Genomic DNA, 20548 nt, shown 5'->3' on the forward strand with positions numbered 1-20548 from the left:
AGTAGATTGTGGCACAGATCATGAACTGCATGCATCAAAGAACAAACAGTACGTGTATATTACCATAAATAAGAACACTATGTTTGTATTCTGTTACATAGAAAATTAATTTATAGATATACAGCAATCCCGGAACGAATCCTCCACAAAAATCAGGGGGGGGAGATGACTGTGTGTGTGTGTGTGTGTGTGTGTGTGTGTGTGTGTGTGTGTGTGTGAGCCAGTATGGTATACTGTAGTGGCCTCAGAGAATGGCAATGGCAAATCTTCTCTGAAGAAACATGTCAAGAAAACTGCACAATAGGTTCACCTGAGGGTTGTCATAAGTTGGAAATGACTCAAAGGCACACAACAATATATGAAGAATGCTAAACCAACCATCATGCCAAGATACAACCTGACAAACACCTCCATAGAATTTAAAGAGAATGTAAAATTAGATTTACATTATTAAGCACCAGTGAGAAAGGAAGGTAGATGAGCAATGCATCCCAACTCAATAAGGGGTTAGGATTAAGCACAAGCCTCTTGTGCTGATAGAAATCCACTTCTGCTGGCACAACACTCTTCTAATGACTTATCTCTGAGAAGTTATTTGCTGGCTAAGATGTGAAAGCAGAAGTTCCCAAAAAGAAACAGAGAATAGGTGAAATTAGGGAGGAGGTGGGAGTTTTGTCAGGTCTAAACCTTCTGCTCAAAGAAACACAGCTAGAATGCCAGATCAAAGGTCAATGAGGGTAGTCCGGAGTAATTTCCAGCATACCTATGCTGGGAGTGGCTCTCCTGGACCTTGGACATCTTCACCAGTTAAAACTGTGCTTCAAGGTACACCAAAATAAAAGAGGCTAAGGAGAGGATAATGAAGAGTTAAGAGGCCTGGTCCTTTGATAGATAGGAATCTGATTCTGAATGGAATGAAGGAGGTGATAGATGCACATGTGCAACCAGCAGTGTTGCCAACAAGCCTTGAAGATAGTTGCTGGAATGTTTTACCAAAATCCAAAATCTTCAGAATTCCCCAATATTTACCAGAATATTCAGTCAAAATCCTTGGAAAGAAATTAATTCCCCGGATTCTGGGGAATTCCCCGGAAATTGGCAACGCTGGCAAAACAGTAACACAGTGAGTAGTACTGAGAGAAACAAAAGGAAACTGGTGAATTGATTGAAGAGGAAAGATGGGTATAGAGGCAGGGGCACTTATGAGATTATCCCATGAGGGAAAAGAAGCAGACCCCCCTGCATAAGCCAAATAGTGCATATGCTCGAGCCCCATTCACTTGAATGGGGCTCATGCATGCGGTGGTGCAGTGGCATCCAATGGGATGTGCCACCCCTTGCGCCCCATGCGCAGCTCTACGCAGGTTTGAGTGTATACTCAAACCCGCATATGACACAGGCACACTGTAATAAATTTTATTTCGCTGTCTTTATTCTTTGCAGTCCAGGAACATGATTAGCGGATATGTGCCAATATACCAGGCATGTACAAAATGATCAATAGCAATATAACAACAATTCATTTGTAGATGTGTGTGAAACACCATTACAATATTATTTCAAGTGTGCAATTGCATCAAACTACTTCTTTCCCCCGATAATCTCCTTAGTTGTAAACAAAGTAACAATTACAGCAAACTAACATTTCTCCAGTTCTGTCTGGAGATGAAGTCACTAGTGCAGCCTCTGGGACCTCTTATTACTTGGGGAAGTTTGTCACAATCTGCTTTACATATTGGCTCCTCAAAATTGTGTGCAGATTGCTAAAGTCACTCTGATGCAAAAGTTACTCTGATCCAGAATGCCATGCCAGAAGCTCAATTCACTGCAGAAAGCACTAGCTTTCGTCCCCTGTAAGAGTGCCATTTTAGCAAGATCTTTTCGTTTCATTTCTCAGCAACATCAAGGAAATGCTAGGTATTTTAAAGACCATTTCCTAGCTATAGTTTGGGGCATGGGAGCAAAAGGGAAAGGTCTGACAAGGAAAAGGAGTCAGTTCCTCAGCTGCTGATGAGGAAATATGAAGGAAGATGGAAAACATGCCCCACCCGCCCAGTCCCAGCCAGCCAGCTGCCTTCCCCCTCCCAGTCCTAGCTGGGCAAGCTAGAGGCAGGCTGCTTGTGTTTGCTTTCCCCAAAGAATCCAGCTCAGGGTCCTGAAGTTTACAAGAGTTTGGCTCCCATTTCCAGGACTCTGAACACCTCAGGGCACCTTGGCTCTTAAGCCCTCTTGGCCTTTGTGACCCCACAAGAATGCTGCTCCTGTTCTTCCTGTCTTGGTCCTTCTGCCACTGGGCATATGGGGCAGGTAAGTGGCAATGCCTTGCTTTCTGAAGTGGCTGGCATAAAATAGCTGACCTAAGGCTATCATTCAGGCCAGGAGTGTATGTACAGGTTGATGCAGTTGAGGAGGCATTTGTTTCATACAGCTTTTGAGAAGGTGGGCATGGCTTTTATTTAGGGTACCATCCGGCTTTGGGAAAGTTTTTTTGGACTACAACTTCTAGAATCTCATAGTCATGCTGTCTGCAGGATTTTGAAAGCCAAAAAACACAAACTTTTCCAAGTTCTGGCAGATAAGATACCCAGTCACTGAACATCCAGGAAAAGAAATTTCAAACGGCAGTTAGATGGGAGTGGGCAAAGAGGTGGCTAGGTTAAGTAACATTAGGAATGTCTAGCAGATGTTTGATCTGTGACAACAAGTTCACAGTACATGTATTAATTAGCTTAATAAGTGCCTGGATTTTTGTGTTATCAGCAAAAGTTTTGTGATTAGCCACTGGTAATCTGATTATAACTGTCAGTACTCTCTGCATGTATTTTCTTACTGTCTTCTGTCTTACTCTGACTGGATGCCCTTCCAAATTGATCTGATGGATTTTTGTAGGTGTCTAGCAATGAAATGGCCAATTACCCATTAATTAATTAAATAGAATTTACTGAGTGAATTGAGCAAGTTTAGTTGGCAGTTCTAAACACACCTACTAAGTCAGTCTTAAACCCCTGTAAACAATCTGAGCAGTGAGCACAGAGGGACTTCCTTCTGATTAAAAGAGATTTGGCTTTTTGTTGTTGTTCAAACCTGAAATCTGATAGGAATAAACAGCCTTGCGTATAAAAATCTGCTAGCAATAGATCTTTTTAACCCAACTACAACAAGCTTGCTGACTATTTAAAAGGAAGAACAAAACTGCTGGGTTATCATTGTGCAACTGGAAATACCTATTATGTTCTATGGAACAATGTTTTTTTGAAATAAAGAACAATCCTTAAGATAAGGTGCACCTACAAGGTTAGTAGGCAGTCTCAGTTGATTGTGAGCAATCTTTCAATAAGCTGCTGTTATTAATCCTTGCGGCTGCTTCCCACACAAGCATACATTCAGCCTCTTCTCCCATGCATATTTATTGCACACACAAATGCTGCGTAATCTCTGTTGTACAAAAAGTGCTACTTCCCAATCTTGAATGCAACTCCTTTTTTATTAATCTGAATCAGAAATGTGTTCTTTTTCCCCCTCCCCAGGACTATGGTGGGCTACTTTCCAAAGCTGCTACAATTACCACAGGTTGTTCTTTTGCTGTTTAGGTTTCTTGTGGCGAATCTCAATTTCTGAGCATTGACACTCAAACAGACATTTGGGAAGTTTGGCTGCATGTCAGGAGTAGTGGAATCTGCTGCATTTGGCTTGCTGTCGTATAAGGAGTGACTTATCAACCCCCATACCAACAGCTGCCTTAAAAGTCATGCAACCCCCACCTCAATTGCATGCCCATTCACACTACAGAAGTATAGCATTATTATACCACATTAAGTACCATGTTTTCATCCTAGGAATTCCTGGGATTGCAGCATCTAGAGCACTTTAGTACCCACCAGATTACAAATCCCAGGATTCCACAGAATGGAACCATGGGGCAATTAAAAGGGGAATAATAGCACTATAAGTATGTGATGTGAATGGGCCCCATGTGAAGAAGTAGGTAGTAAATATCCCAGAATTAGTGTGATTTTGAAACTGTATTTCCGGGTACATCAGCCAAAACTGTTTGGGCAACAAATTGAAGAGAGGTGTTTTAACCTCATCAGCCACATGAAAATGAAGGTGGGAATGTATATAATGCATTCATTAGAGTAATGGTTCCCAAACTTTGGTTCTCCAGGTGATTTGGACTTTAATTTCCAGGTTTCCTGAATGTTGGCCAAATTGGCTGCGGTTTCTGGAATCTGAAGTCCAGAACACCTGGAAAATGAAAGTTTGGGAACCACTACATTAGAGCATATAATGGAAGGATGAGATCTAGTATGAGACTACACCTGTATTACTCAAAGGCTGAAGTATGTGAGTGTTGCTGGTGTGTGAGACATTGGCTGCCAATCTGCAGCAAGTTTCCATGAAAGAAACAGTTAATAGCCAGTGGGCACAAATATGGTGCCAGTGTCTGACACATTGGGGGAAAATGTCTCTGTCAATCTGCTTAAGGAACACTGGGCTATGTGGGAAGAGAACTGATGTCAAGCCTGGATATTGTTCTATATGTCCCACAGAGCGGACCAAACAATGCTGTATAGCACCTTCCTTTTCATGATCATTCCCTACTGGCACATAGTCATTTGATAATAAAACAAATTTCTCCACTTCCAGCAGATAGTAGTTGCAAGCCAGTGACCACAAGTTAAGTCATCTCTGGTGTTTTTGGTGTGGCTACTAGCATAATTCTGAACAGCAAGCAGATGCTTGTTTCTTGGCAGCCCCTCTATGGGATCTGCTGTACTACCTCAGCATAGCTTTTATCAGCTTGACCGCACAGCACTACTGAACCAGTTCTGTTCACTTCACAGCTGCTTCTTTTTAATGACAGGAAGGGCAAAGAAAGGCTTCCCAAGGCAGCAGCCTCACTTTACTTCATGGCAAGGCTGGCCTTCTAATGATAAGGTGAGGCTATTTAACACAGGCAAAAGGGGTCAGCATGCAGCATGTCCCTCTGTGCAAGAGGAAGCAGCCGACTAATCTCTGACATTGTTGGTCCTTTTATTCCACTGCCAGAAAAGCATCTGAGCTGCCAAAGGGGCCACAGGAAATATGGTGCCGTTCAGTCTGGGAAATATAATGGGAGGGCAGCCAGCCAGCCCATGCCCTGCTCGATGCTGTGAACACAAAAGCATCTCTCCAGAGGAGAAACCAAGCAGGGAATTCCTTCCTGAATATAGGATATTTCCTTTGGCAGTCCCTCAACATTTCCCCTTGTCATTATGTCTATGGGCAGAAGAAAAGATCAAAATATGAAAGAGAAGCCCTGCTGCTAGTTCCATTTAATGTTTATTGTGATTTTTAATGGTTTCCATTCTTTTGGTATCTAAATTGTCTTTAATTGGTTTTTAACAAGGCACAATAGCTGCTTTGAGTGCTATTTTTTAGTGGAATGGCACTAAGTAAGTATAATAAATAAAACAAATACACTGGGCGCTAGGTATCTGCTGGGGTTTGGCTCTAAGACACCTGCCATGGATGTTCAAGTCCCATTAAATACACTGGATAGTAAGATGGTGCTCTTCATATCTATATCTATATTAAAGACATGAATGCTTGAGCCCATGGATAAAAAATGTGTGGATATGGAGGACAAGGTGATCTAGAGAGCAATCGGTTTCCAACTCCAGGCTGTCTTGGATGAAACCGATTATCTGGACCCATTTCAAACTGGCTTTAGGGCAGGGTATGGAGTGGAGACGGCCATGGTCGCCTTAATCGATGACCTCCATCTGGGCACAGACAGGGGAAGTGTGACCATGTTAGTGCTCTTGGACATCTCAGCGGCTTTCGATACCATCGACCATGGTATCCTTCTGGAGCACCTGAGGGAGTTGGGTATAGGGGGCACTGCGCTCTAGTGGCGCTGATCCTACCTCTTGGGCAGGTTCCAGATGGTGAGGCTAGGGGACAGTTGCTCTTCTAGAAAAGAGCTGACATCTGGTGTCCCTCAAGGCACCATTCTGTCCTCCATGCTATTTAGCATTTACATGAAACTGCTGGGAGAGATCATCCAGAGACATGGGACACGGGGTTATCAGTACGCTGATGACACCCAAATATGCTTCTCTATGTCCCCAACTGCTACAGTGACTAAGGATGACTTCTCCCCTCTGAATCCCTGCCTTGAGTCAGTAATGGGCTGGATAAGGAAAAACAAACTCAAGCTGAATCCAGAGAAAACAGAGGTACTTGCCATAGGTTCCTTAGGTCCGGGGAGGGAAATTTGTTCACCACTCCTTGATGGGGCCACACTTCCCCTGAAGGATGAAGTTTGCAGTTTGGGAGTACTTCTGGATCCATCTCTACGTTTGTCATCTCAAGTGGATGAGATGGCCAGAAGTGCTTGGTACCAACTTCGGTTGATATGCCAACTGTGACCTTACTTCAACCGAAAGGACCTGGAAGCTGTAGTGCACGCTCTGGTAATCTCTCGTCTCAACTTCTGCAATGCGTTCTACATGGGGCTACCTTTGTATCAAGTTTGGAAGCTTCAACTAGTGCAAAATGCGGCAGCCAGGTTGGTCACTAGCTCTTCGAGACTTGACCATATAACACCCATTTTGAAAGATCTACACTGGCTCCCAATTAGCTTCCGGGCACAATACAAGGTGTTGGTTATTACCTTTAAAGCCCTACATGGCTTGGGTCCGGGTTACTTACAGGAACGCATCTCCCTATATAAACCGCTCCGCACTCTTAGAACAAGTGGGAAGAATTTGTTGGAGATACCATCATCCAAACATGTTTCTACTTCCCTAAAGACATTTAGCATAGCTGTCCCCAGACTTTGGAATGGACTCCCAGAAGAGACCCACCTTATTAAATCTTTAGAAATCTTTAAGAAGGCGGTAAAGACAGAGCTTCCTGACCTCCCATGAAGATCACTAGTATGGAACGAGACCAACTGACCCCTACTGATTGATGTTACTGTTTTAGATTCTCATGTTTTTATTTTATTTTTACTGTGGTTTTAATGGTGTTGTAATTTTAACCTTGTTGTGATCCTGCTTCGATCCATTGGGAGAGGCTGGAAGATAGAAATAAAAATTATTATTATTATTATTATTAGGACTGACTAATGTATTTCCTTTTCAGTTCTGTTTATAAATGAGGAAGGGCAAAAGTTTGGGTTGAACATGTTTAAGGGCAGCAGTAGACTACAGTGTGGGTTGGAGCTATGGTCTCTGTATTGCTTTCATGATCTCCATTTCCTTCTGTTTTTTCCTGCCAGAATCTCATACCTTCACCATGGTCCAGCATGCTTATTTTTCAAATGATACTTCAGTGAAAATTGTTGGTCACGCCACTCTGGATGGGAGACGGACCCACAGCCTGGAGAGCCATAATGACCATGTCAACGTAAGCCAACTCCTTTCACTGGAGTCTTCAGACTGCTGGGAGTTGAGGAGGAGCAGGCTCCGTGAATATCTAAGTCAATTGAAGGCTCTGGTCCAAGTACTTACTAGGGAAAGGAATGTATCATGTGAGTAATGAACTGGAAGTAGAATGGTACAGGTAATGACTTGCAGGAGATGTAGTACCAGCTGTCTTATTGTTTGGAAAAATGGCCAACAGACAATTCCCCGCCCTAAAAACCTCCATGAAAGAAATGTGTCAGTTGCTGAAAGTTGCTGCTGAGAAAGAAATTTGGTACCAGCTGTAGTTTTCTTACTGACCCCATAGCACTGCTTCTGTATTTGATCTTGGTTTTTTATTGTATTTTTAAAACTTCATGCATAATCATTATTAAGTGTATCATATCTTTAAAGCTATTCAAGTGCTTTTTATGGCTGCGCTTTAGAGCTAAACATCGAATTGCAATTTCTGTTGGTTGATTTCATTTGCAAACACCAGTCTAAGCATTGTCTGCCTAGTTTGTAAACTGAGTTAAGGTTTGCTTGTAATATTTGTGGAGAAAAACAGGTTTACTATAGCTTTCCTCAGGAAAGAAGCCAAGAGGTTGCAAAGTGGTTTGATTTCATTCAGCCACATGCCTTCCACAAGGTGTAATTTCTTAGCAGGAAAGCTGGGTTGTATTGCAAGAATGCATTGCTGTGCCCAAGTAAACCCAGCTCTTCAATACTGCAGTTGCTAATAAGTGCTTTGAGACCTCTATAAAAGATCAAACTGTCTAGGCCAAAGGGAGGTCAGATTTTTAACAAGGAATGGAAATCCCGTAAAACAGCTCTGTATTTACAGAATCTCTCCAGTTCTGTTCCAATAGACATTTGCCTGAATGTTCAAGGGCTAAAACATGCAGGAGAGTGGGGACAAGCACATGGGGCATGCACAGAAGCTCCTCTGGAGACCATTGTGTATTCAGAGTAAAGTTCTGCACAAGGCTTCTAAGCCCATTAGTCTGCATGGGCTCAGATGCTTCCACACTATTAGCAGTTCTGCCACACAAAGATTCTTGACTGCAGAGGCTAGTGCATTCAATTCCATTCTTTTCAGACCTTCACTCAGAGAAAGATCTAATGAGGAGCCCACATACAAGGGGCCATTGGTTCCTCCAACCCTATACTCTGCATATTTTTAATTCTTGTACATTCACACACACTGGCCAATGCTGTTTTACCCTCATTACTGTTCCACTTATACCACACATACACACTTCAAAAAGTAAAGTGAGAATGTGATAAAACAGCTATTTGAAACTGAGGCCTGTTACAGACTGCCAAAATAAAGCTGCTTTGGGTCTCTTTGGAGGTATGCTGTTTAAATGATGCATGCATCCGAAGAATCCGGAAGCTGCACCAAAGCTGCACTCCAGTGCTTAGGAATGGAGTGTGGCTTTGGCGCGACCTCCGGACTCTTAGGACCCATGCATCATTTAAATAGCATACCTCCAAAGAGACCCGAAGCAGCTTTGTTTTGACAGTCTGTAACAGGCTTGTGTCATACAGGTGCACTTTTTGGAGAGCCAGCAACAGCTCCCCAGCTTCATTCTGAGTGTATATTTGGTGGCAAAACTTGATTGGTTGCCATAGGATGTATGAAATAGCCTTTGGTAGAAGGGAAAGCACTAATTTTAAGCATACAGGCAAAGATGGCAATGCTTTCTTGGACACTTCAGTATATTACAGGTGTACATGTGAGAAAGATAGAATAGGCAATGTCTTAGGAGTATCTTTCTAATGTACACATTCGGATTGCAGATCCCCTAGATGTATATTGCACTGCAGAATGCCAGCTGTCTGAGAATGGCACCAACAATTTCTATGAAGTTTTGCTCAATAAGGCTAAATTCCTGAGATTTCACGCAGCCAAGAATCACTGGAAACCGTTACAAAAAACATCTGCAGCCATCTATGCCAGTACAAACCTGAACAAATACAATGAGACCAGCACAGATCTACAGTTCTTCCTACAGGAAACTTGCATCAACTTCATCAGGGAACACACTGATGTGAAAGGAGCCTTGATTGGTATGTGAAAAGTATTTGTATCACCTCTAAGCAATGATCCCTTTCCATACTGGTTCCTGTTACAAAGGATGCCCAAGGCACAACCAGACATTATGTTAGTCAAAAACTCTTATTCACAGAATATTCTAGGTGGGTATCTGTGCAGATTATTGCATTGTGTTTAAAGTGACTTATCCCAGACGGGATACAATTGAACAGTATTTAATTTTAAAACGAAGTGTTATTGCATGAAGCTGAGGCTGGGTGAGTGCAACCCCGTATGCAGTCTGGATCCCAACCAGACTTATCCTGCAGCTTTTCAAAAATGGCAAGCCCCTGTTTTTGAAAAGCGGCTGGATAAGCATGGATGAGATCCGGGCTGTATTTGGTTTGCATTTGCCCATCTGTGGCTGTGTGTGATAACACCCAGTTTTAAAATTAAACGCTACTGTATCCTGTCGGGGATAAGTTGCGTTAAATACAATGCGATAATCTCATGTATCTTCTTGTGATGCTGCAACACTAGAAATGCAAACAGTGGGATGAAATGCGAAGTTTGACACACTAAGAACCAAGTTTCAGTGTTTCACAAAATAAATGCCTAGGTAACTCACATAAAAATAGCTTCCCAAATCTAACAAGAGCAAGGGAAACAAACAAACAAACAAATCTCAACAGTTTCAGAAAGTGAGAGGGGAGATTGCACCAACTTTCCAGTAGAAAGGAAAATTGATGATGATGATAGATGAGACAGGGTTTTGATTTCAGACAGACAGGGAGGAGAGCTGTAACAGACACAGGACAATCAGTAAGAAGGGAGAACTGCCTGGTTTTGGGGAGCTGTGACTGAGTTCAGGGGTTTAACATGGTATTTCCTGTGTCTTAATAAACTTCCACTTATTATTCTTTGTTTTAAATTGTCTCTAGCGTTCTCCATCAAGCCTGATAAAGGTTATGCTTGCCACAACAAGCCCATAAAACAACACAGCCACAGGTCCACATATAGGAGGTCACCTTGATGCTCAAGTACCCAATCCAGAAAGGGATTAATAGGAGAAAGAGACAAGATGTGTGACAGGACTTTATCCACCAGCTCTTCATCGTAACCAAGTAGCAGCAAAAATATGCACAATAAATTCTGTGCATATAGAAAGCATTGTATTATGGAGTTTGCATATAAATCAGTGTTGTGTAATTAATACTCAAACTCATCCAAGTGTTCTTGGCATAGAGAATGTATATCACCACCAAATTCTCTCTTGTGCAGACACATGGATGCTCTATTTTTTGGCCGAAGTGGTTTCAGCTGAAAGGGAAGCCACTTATTCCCACTACAAAAGCCCCAGCTCATCACCTACAAGGCTCATTTTAAAAGTAGATCTAAAACTGCAACATGTTCCAGCTATGTAGTTAGCTCAGACAGATGCTCCTTATGCCTCGAATCCAGCCATTTGGACAGCAGCATTATATACTAAAATTGCATCTACTGAATGGAAAGACTCTCATAGTATCTTTTTGCTTTACAGGGAAACATGACGGACGCTCACGCTCACATACTCCACTGGTGTTAGGCATCAGCATTGGTGTCCTTGCTGTAATGGGTCTGGCTGTTTGTATCTTCCTATGCACAGGCGGGAGGAGATAGCACCAGTCACTACTCCATATGAACTACCAGCTCTCTAGATTGCCTAGCCCAGTTAACAGAAGGGGGAAGATGCGGACTTATACTTGCAGTAACTAGATATGCACGCCTTCTACCTTCATGTTGTACCTATGTGCATGGTGAGCTCTACAGAAGCAGCAAAACCACCAGTAACAAAGGAATATTTCGTATTAACAACCTGGAGAAATGACTCATTCACTCAGCCTCTGAAGTGCCTGAGGATTCATTTGAGCATTCTGTGGCTTGGAGAACCCAACTGGTACCAGGCGTTATAATCATGTTGCACTAGTCCTCACATGGCCCAATTCACAAGGTTGATTTTGGCCTATAAAGCTCTGAACAGCTTGGGATCATGGTACCTAACAGAATGTTTCCTCACATATGTTTCTACCAATGCCTCATGCTAATCCAGAGGAGTCCTTTGAAAGTCCCCTCTTTGTGAAACTCAGAGGTTGGCAACAAGCATGTTTCTTCATTGCGATTGCTTCATTCTGGAATGCTTTTTTGGGTGGGATGGGCTAGGGATGTTGAAATTCCCTACCACCTACATTACTATCATTTTAGTACCAGCCTACATTTCCCCCGTCTTTGTAGGCTGAAAGCCAGCGTGGTGTAGTGGTTTGAATTATGATCTTGGAGATCAGCATTTGATTCTCCACTTGAGCATACAAACCCACTAGGTAAGCTTGGGCATTTTCTCAGCCTTGGAGGATGGCGATGACAACCCCCCTCTGAAGAAACTTGACAAGAAAATCCTGATAGATTCACCTTAAGGTCACCATAAGTAAAAAAAATGACTTGTAGGCACAAAGCAAAAGAATTCTGGCATTATTAGTATTTCAGATTTAGAGTTTTAGTCCTTGCAGTGTCTTTAGCTTTTGTATTTGTTTATATTTTTTAGTATCCATATTATATTTATAATGTTGTGTCACTAAGTTTGGTTTTATGTTGTGCTGAAATTTATTGTATTGTTATACAGCGCGGCCACGCTATACATGGCTTTGAGCATATTTGCTCAAGCTGTGTGGGGCACAAGGGGCAGCGTGTCCCATTTGGATGAATGTATTTTAATTATTTTATTTGTATGTTGATATATTCTTTCAATGGGCCTAAAAGCACCAGATCCCATCTGATCTTGGACGGTAAGCAGTGTCAGCCCTTGTCAGTACTTACATGAGAGACTACAGACAAATACAGACAGCCATCCGTATCCACAGATACTTCACCCATGGCTTGAAAGTATTTAAAAATATATACAGTCCAAAAAGCAAATCTTGATTTTGCCATTTTATATAAGGGACACCATTTTATTATGCAGTTATATTTAATGGGACTTGAGCATTCAGAGATTTTGGTATCCATGGGGAGTCCTGGAACCAAATGCCTATGGATACCAAGCTGTACCAACTACTGTTAGGCTATATTTTAGAAGAGATTTGCAAAATTGCCTCTGAATAATCCTTCCCTAAGAAAATTCTACAAAAGTCATACGGTCACCGTAAGTTGAAAGGTGACATTTTCACACTGTACTGTGTAATGCCTAGTGTAAAGTATTTGTTGAAGCATTTAGCAAGTACATTTGGACATGCACATAAATGAACAGGGTGGGAGCAAGAACAACAATGCATAGCATAAAAAGGACCAAATGCTTAGACATCTTGTTCTTCAGTTTTTCTCTAGTATTCTCTTGAAGGATAGAACTATGACCCCCCTATTTATTTCATACCAAGAACTTGAAAAATGGACAAATGGGATTTATGAATGGACTTAAAATGGAATTTACTGATATGCTGTGATACTGACCACTGGGATAGAACAATTCATGAAGAATAAGTTATCTGTGGCTATTAAGCAGCTAGACTAAATTAAATCTCCATCCCTAGAGGCAGTATGTCACTTAATATCAGATGACAGGGAGAGGAGAAATATTGCCTTATTTGTGGACTTAATGGAATCATCTACCAGTATTTGAAATGATCCCTGTAAAAATAGGATGCAAGACAAGATGGGTCTCATTGTCTGATCTACCAGTAATGTTCTTGTTGATTTTAGATGTAGAGTTGGGCATCACATTATGTATAGTTTATCTTCAGAAAAGGTATTTACATCAGATTGCATGAATTTGAACTGGGAAGTTATATTCAAGGCAATATGATATACCTTAGTGACTGTTCTGTTTATAGCTTCAATACTCTCCTTATCCTATCTCCAATTCAATAGAAGGCAGTACTGTACACAGTGATAATTTACACCAAAGGCAAAACAAGCATTTAGGAATAGTAGGAGGAGAAGTGTGACTATCAGGAGAATTCGCAGTAGCAGAGACTTCCTACTTTATCTCAATTGGAGAATAGAAATAATGCTTCTCAGAGAAGCTACTATCAAGCCTCTCCTTCAAACAGAACTTACAAGAAATCAAGATGCAATTACTTCCCTTCCCCACCCCATATCTCTTTTAGACTACAGCAGAAATTCTAACATTGGTACTAACTCCACATATTTTATCCTTGCAACAGTACTGAGTAGGAAGTCAAAAATTGTTAAGTAGTACATGTATGACATTTGCAAGTGCATTGAAAATCCACTTGAAAACTGTGCTGTTAACCCTTTCTGGATTATACCCCAAATTGCTTTCTGTAGAACAGCAGACTTGTGGATTTCAGATCTCAGCTGACTGGGAAAAAACTAAAGGAAAAAACAACAACAGTATATGAATTCCCTCCATTTCACCTTGACTATTTTTTCTGTTTATGGATCAAAGCTCATAAAAGTATTTCTAACAATATGGAGTAAGTGGAAGAAGAACTGGCTTTGTGAATGTTATCAAATGCAAAATAGTTCTTATAAAATCATTCAAACGTATAGTTTTTTCTGTAAGTTACATCATGACATTTCTTTGCTACTGGCAATTTCAATGGTGTTCATTTCTGAAAATTCTAGAAGCCACTACCCAGCATGTTCATCATTAAGAAAACACCGTTTTACTTTGGCCCCATTCACATTCACTTATTTGCCCTGGATGGAACTGGATACAGCTTAAAGTCCACTTTCAAAAGACCCGCACCAAGGGGCATTTGCTCCTGAATGGGTGTGCAAGCCTTAGATTTGATTGTGGAAGCATCGGGGCCAATATGAACTTCCCGTGGTTAATTCAGGTTCTGATCCAGGTTAAAAGGTAGTCTGAATGGCCCCTTAGGCCACAATCCAGTAGAGGGAAATGATCTGGGAAGAGAAATTCCAGCTGAACTTTTACAAACCAATATATAAGTAGAACTGAACTAACACACACACCTCATTGTATGCCAGTTCTGTGCATGTTAGCTAAAAGACTATCTGGAAAAACAGCCTACAAACCACTATAATCATATTTTAAATTAATGTATATGTAGCCAACGAGCCCTTAAATCTTTGTTCCACAGGCTGCATGTGTTTTACAGGCTTCACAGTTCTCATCTCTGCCTTAAAACCTTGTTAAAAAGTTGGAACTAAGAGTCTATGTCCCTGCTTGGCATTTTATGGTGTTTACTGTTGAAAACATACCCAATACATAAAACACAAATTGCCCAAAGGTTCCCACAAAATGATAACTTAGTATCCTGGTTTAATTGGATGCTTAAAATGCAAAAACAATTTTGCTGAACCACAGCCTAGAGAGAAAATGTATTTACATAGTTTAACTTGAAGAAATAGAGGGAAATGGCAGTTGCAATCTGTAGATGGAGCTGAAAGTAGGATGGTACACTTCTCTTTTAAGATGCTGTTGGATTCCAGCTCTCATCAGCTCCAGCCAGTAAAGTCAATAGTGAGAGATCAGGCCAAGCTACAGCATCATCTGATGAGCCACACCTTTTCCATCTCCACCTTAGGTGCATGAAACAGACTACCTACATGCAACAAGTTCTTAAGAAAAATGATGGGAAGGGATTTCCTTCTTTGTCCACACTCATAGCTCCTGCATCCTCTGCAATTCCACAGTTAAAGCCACTTACTCTACCTAAGGGAATGACAATTACTGTTTGCTGCATTATCTGTTTATGACACCACATTATGTATTCAACATGTTCACTATAGTTTAGAGATGTAAAATGGTAGCTCCTGCTGTCAGAGATGCATTAAGCTGCCACAGTTTCATTAACAATGCCTAATGGAGAACTAAGAGCCACTCCAAAGAACATTTCCATGTTGGAAATAACAGGAAGTATATGGATTCGTGAGGACCCTTAAAAGAGGTCACATTTGGGTAACAAGTGAAATTTGCAGAGGTAGGATTGTTTCATGTCTCAAACCCATTAGAATAACAGTTATAAAGGACTAAGCATTTTTGGAGGATGACACCAATCTGAAAAAAGGAAATGTTTTTAACTAACAGCTTCACATCAGGTCCAGTAATACAAGAGGTGATACAAGACAAAATAGAGGGAGAGTGAAAAGTCAAGAAAATTCATTCAGAAGGGCAAGAAAAAAGTAACATCAAAATATATTTTAAAACCAGAATTTCAATGTGGTACTTTTGTTAAAATCCCTCCAACTCTTAACTGCTGGAGCTTTAACCGCTCCAATTAGAGCACCAGTTGTGTCCTGCATAAGGAAATTCCTTTGTCATCTTCTGATCAGTCCCAGAATCACCCCCACTATCTGTAAAAATGGAGGTTTCAATGGTCACTCCAATAACCCTCAACTTTGTTCTACAATGACCAGAAGTAGACGACTGCAGTTTACAGCACTGATTTCATTTATCTACAAGTCCATTTGTTCCAAGTCTCAATATCCCTGCAGTCCATTGTACACTTTCTGAACAGATGACTGTTTTAGCAGTTGTTTGAGACCTGCAAAAGAATATAAGAACAATAATTCAACAAAATATGCAATGTTCCTCATGTAAAAATATTAAATTGAATTCAAGTAGTTTTGACACTCAGCCAGCACATTCCATATATAACCCATGAAAATGACTTTCTCTAAACAAATCTACTACAGTGAGATATAGAAAAGTACTTAAAACCAGCTGTCACACAAAGGTAATTATATTGGCTGTTAACTATAGCAGACTGCACCTGGAAAATATATCTGACAAATTTTTAATCAAGCCTCAGTGTACAGGAACAAGCAATATTTAACATTTAGGCAAAGCAGGAATGGCTCCAATCTCCCTGATGACCTTTGCCCTTTCAGATTGTGCAATAAATCTATAAGGAAGTTTTTTACCATGTTTGCAGTAAATGTGAACAGGAGGCCTGTAACAAAAAATCAGTAGAATAATTTGTGGAAAAGAAGGGACCACTCCACAGACAGCTAGTTGGTTTCAGAAATGTATGCTGTCATATGGCTTTCCTAGTCCAATGAAATCAATGTTTTTTCTGAATGTAGGATACAAAATCTGAAGAAGAGAGTTAAACAACTGTGGTGGTCTTAATATTACCTAAATGGTCACTACAGGATGGGTAAATAAAAGAACAAAATAGCTTTGAGAAACTGTCATTATAGTACCCCAAATGTATCTATTATAATAAATTATAGGACACCAAAGATACAAACCTTCCCGCTGTTCATTTGTTAATTGTTCTTTGGGAAAATCTACATCAAATGTAATTATTAACGAGCCTTTAATGTTGTTGTTGTCAAAATTGGGAAGACCTTCTCCTTTCTTCCACAGCTTGGCTCCAGGCTTTGTGATTTTATCCCGGGCAATATGTACCTAGTGGATGGACAATGTTGGTTATTTATTTTTTTAACCAGGTTAGCATTTTTTTAACCAGGGATGCTCACAGATAGTAGTAATATAACTTAACAGTATATTTTACACTGACAGGAGGATCATGGAAATAATATAGGACACAATTTGGAAAGTGTTCACAACAGAAGTAATCTTCTGCCTCACCTTATGCCCATCTAAATGAGCAATATCCATTTCAAAGCCAATGAGAGCCTCCACTAGGGAGATAGTCACATTTGTATATAAATCATCTGCTCTTCGCTCAAAGACTGGGTGCCTGTAGACAAAGGATTAAGGAAATATTAATATCTCTCTTTTTTTACTTTATCTAATAACCAGCATATTTCTGTTCCTGCATGGTGAGTTTGCTACACAATCTACTTGAAAAAACTTTCTATGTGGGATTAGCTTATGAATAATGACTAACTTCCCAAAGCCATTATATCTATCCCAGTTTTTGCTGAAGTTTAAAATTTTCTAGAAGGATCCAGCAAAACACTTCACAGCTTAAGGAACAGAAAAAATGTACAAGGAGAAGGAGTCTATTTTCCTGTTCAGAATAGAACATAACGTATTGCAGTACAGTTATGGCAATTGCCCTAACCTGACAGGGAGATGATTTTTAGTAGTACTTATTAGCTGTTTAGTAGCTACTGGAAATTTAAAAGGGGTAAATTCGATTTAAATGATTGGCCTAGATAGAGTTGTCAGTTGTGACTTGTAAGATTTTCTTCTTTATTATCTGAATATCTTGCAGATAAGAGCAATATTTTTATAAACCATTGTTTCTCACACCTTTTGAACTTGAGTCTCCCCTTCTCAAGTTCCTTTACTGTACAGTTCCTCAGTGTAACACCTAAATCTGTTCTGCAGGTGGATGCAATGGAGACGGTCACACTAGGTACTATGCAACAAGCTGGTATATATTTGGACTGAGGTCCTAATTCAGTACTGGAATCCGAAGGAATATAAAATCTCTGGTTCTGCCCTACAGCCACACAGAAACACAGCCACTGAGAACCTTTGGCGAAGAGGCATTCAACTCACCCAGGTATTTGATTATCTCTTTTGGGGACATAATCATAAATATGTTTCTGGTACCCAGTGTGACTTGCACCCACACCAACAATGCAATTATACTCAACAGCCACAGAACCACTGTTAAAAAGGGAATTCTTTTTCTACCACTTTTTCTACAGCTTTGTCATTTTTGTGTGCACATTTTTTGTCTGAGGAAATGCACACATATTTTAAAAAATATGCAAGTATTATCCAACAAAGTTTATTCAGTTATGAGTTAACATAGGAATGACAAGGAAGAGAGATCTTACTTAAGAACTTTTATTCGGAAACGCAAATCTCCAGGCTCCCCATCAACATGTGGTTCACCTGAAGAATATGGATAAAGAACATTGCATTGATTCAGGATTTGAATAAATTTAACTGTGAAATCCCAAACAAACTGCTAACAAACAACTAACAGAAACATGAGAATGACTAATTGCAAAGAGCATTCCAAGCTCACAAGACTTCCTATCCAAACCTCTGTTAATAAGAATTGCTCACATACTGATAAAGCACAAAAAAGTATCTCAGCTCCAACAAAATACTGAAATTGTTAGAACATGAGTTTCGGCCTGTGAGGGAGAGAACAGGCTGGCCCAGCGTCATCAGGGGCTAGCCTGAAGATAGAGCACCCTCTCTCCATAACTGTCATCTCTCAGCCTGTGAGGGAGAGAACAGGCTGGCCCAGCGTCATCAGGGGCTAGCCTGAAGATAGAGCACCCTCTCTCCATAACTGTCATCTCTCAGCCTGTGAGGGAGAGAACAGGCTGGCCCAGCGTCATCAGGGGCTAGCCTGAAGATAGAGCACCCTCTCTCCATAACTGTCATCTCTCAGCCTGTGAGGGAGAGAACAGGCTGGCCCAGCGTCATCAGGGGCTAGCCTGAAGATAGAGCACCCTCTCTCCATAACTGTCATCTCTCAGCCTGTGAGGGAGAGAACAGGCTGGCCCAGCGTCATCAGGGGCTAGCCTGAAGATAGAGCACCCTCTCTCCATAACTGTCATCTCTCAGCCTGTGAGGGAGAGAACAGGCTGGCCCAGCGTCATCAGGGGCTAGCCTGAAGATAGAGCACCCTCCCTCCATAACTGTCATCCTTCAGCTTGTGAGGGAGAGAACAGGCTGGCCCAGTGTCCTCAGGGGCTAGCCTGAAGATAGAGCGCCCTCCCTCCGGTCCATCTCCCTTGGTCCAGGCCTCAGAGGGAGAGAAGAATGCTGGACCTGATTCCCTCCCCCCCTCACCATTCCCTTCTCCTTTCGTGTCGTGTCTTTTAGATTGTAAGCCTGAGGGCAGGGAACCGTCTGTTATCCCCTCTGTTGTAAACCGCTCGGATTCCCAGTGATTGGCGGTATATAAATAAAACCTATTATTATTATTATTATTATTATTATTATTATTGTTGTACCTTCTCCAATAAAGGGATACTCCATGCCATCTCTCACACCAGGTTCTATCTCCACTTCTAGGGTTCGTTCTTCGTTCACAAGCCTGAGAAACAGGAGAGAAAGGCAGTGAACAATAAAAACAATATTGCAGGCAAATGTGTTTTTTCTTTTGGTGTCTGCACTATGGCGAATTTCTTACTTTGTAATTTCAATCAGACTATATTTTGCTGCTCAGTTTGCACAGTAGTTGTGCTGGGGAAACAACAGAAAGCCCAGCTAGATCCAGGGCAGTTCCTAATTACTTAAACCCATATACAAGAATGCTACTGCTCAACACACGTAAAACACGTTTGCTGTTTCGAAGAGTACGTTTTATCTGGGAAACTGACTTGATGGACCAACTATTCAAGCTTCTCTCAAAAATCCAGGAAAATTTCCAGCTTCAACACCTTCTCCTTCCTGCTTTCATTCCCATAAATGAGCAATACATTATACCCCCATGTGGTTTGAACTGGTAATGTAACTAATCTTCCCTCCTTTGTAATTTCAATAAGCATGCACTAATGACATATGCAACAAAGAGCCAGAGGACCTTAGACTCACTTGACATTGGGACACTCATCACAGACAACTTCCTGGGTCATCTGGAAACGCCCTGGACCTAACTGGGTTGTCCTCATCTCCTGCCGGCAATTGCATTTTCGCTTGCCTGGTGCCTGTCTTGCTACTGGTTTGTTTCGAATAACCTGCAAAGAGATACAGAATTATTCCCTCTCATTCCAATAATCTGAGCTCATCCCTATAGAGCACTTTAGTTCTGATAGGACAGATAAAGGAAACAAACATCTCAGCTACTTCAGTTTGTCACATGGAATATCACATATATTAAAACAGTTGCCTAGCAGCCATCCTAAACTGCTTCCTCTCACAGCAGGTAAAAACTGATTATAATCGTAATTTATTTCCAAGACACGGCAGTTTGACAAAGGACCTATGAATTTTGGCCTGGCTTACTATGCAGTCCTTACTTGTGGTTGTCACCAATCCTTCTCTCTCTGTATCTTCGGAATATGTTATGGATTAAGAGAGAAGATGCCTTTCTCTTTGCAGAAGCAATTCATGAGACTTATTTTGCTGAAATATTTCTCTCTGAAATAATGAAATTAAATAGGGCTTAATCCCTCCGCGCCCCCCCCCCCCCAACTTGAGTTATCCTGGACTCATCCCTCCAGTTGTCAGCTCAGATAGATGCAACGGCCAGGAGCGCTTGCTATCAGCTTC

General features: G+C 41.1%; 2 protein-coding genes across 2 annotated transcripts in view; one reads left to right on the plus strand and one right to left on the minus strand.

Moving 5' to 3' along the window:
* Positions 1 to 2108: 2108 nt before the first annotated feature.
* On the plus strand, positions 2109 to 13908 carry PROCR (protein C receptor). Its single transcript, XM_042459179.1, has 4 exons — positions 2109 to 2307; positions 7268 to 7519; positions 9195 to 9464; positions 10970 to 13908. The coding sequence occupies exons 1-4, from the start codon at positions 2253 to 2255 to the stop codon at positions 11086 to 11088; spliced, it is 696 nt and encodes a 231-aa protein (XP_042315113.1). The 5' UTR covers positions 2109 to 2252; the 3' UTR covers positions 11089 to 13908.
* Positions 13909 to 14676: 768 nt separating this feature from the next.
* The window catches only part of DNAJB11 (DnaJ heat shock protein family (Hsp40) member B11), a 15690-nt gene continuing 9818 nt past the window's right edge, over positions 14677 to 20548 (minus strand). The window contains exons 5-10 of the mRNA XM_042459178.1: positions 19871 to 20013; positions 19288 to 19370; positions 18151 to 18208; positions 16985 to 17096; positions 16642 to 16801; positions 14677 to 15932 (exon numbers count right to left, since the gene is read on the minus strand). Coding sequence (XP_042315112.1) covers positions 15868 to 15932; positions 16642 to 16801; positions 16985 to 17096; positions 18151 to 18208; positions 19288 to 19370; positions 19871 to 20013 — 621 coding nt within the window. The 3' untranslated portion in view covers positions 14677 to 15867. The remainder of the gene's footprint in view (positions 15933 to 16641; positions 16802 to 16984; positions 17097 to 18150; positions 18209 to 19287; positions 19371 to 19870; positions 20014 to 20548) is intronic.

The sequence above is a fragment of the Sceloporus undulatus genome, chromosome 3 (assembly GCF_019175285.1).
Source record: "Sceloporus undulatus isolate JIND9_A2432 ecotype Alabama chromosome 3, SceUnd_v1.1, whole genome shotgun sequence".
NCBI classification, from domain to species: Eukaryota; Metazoa; Chordata; class Lepidosauria; order Squamata; family Phrynosomatidae; genus Sceloporus; species Sceloporus undulatus.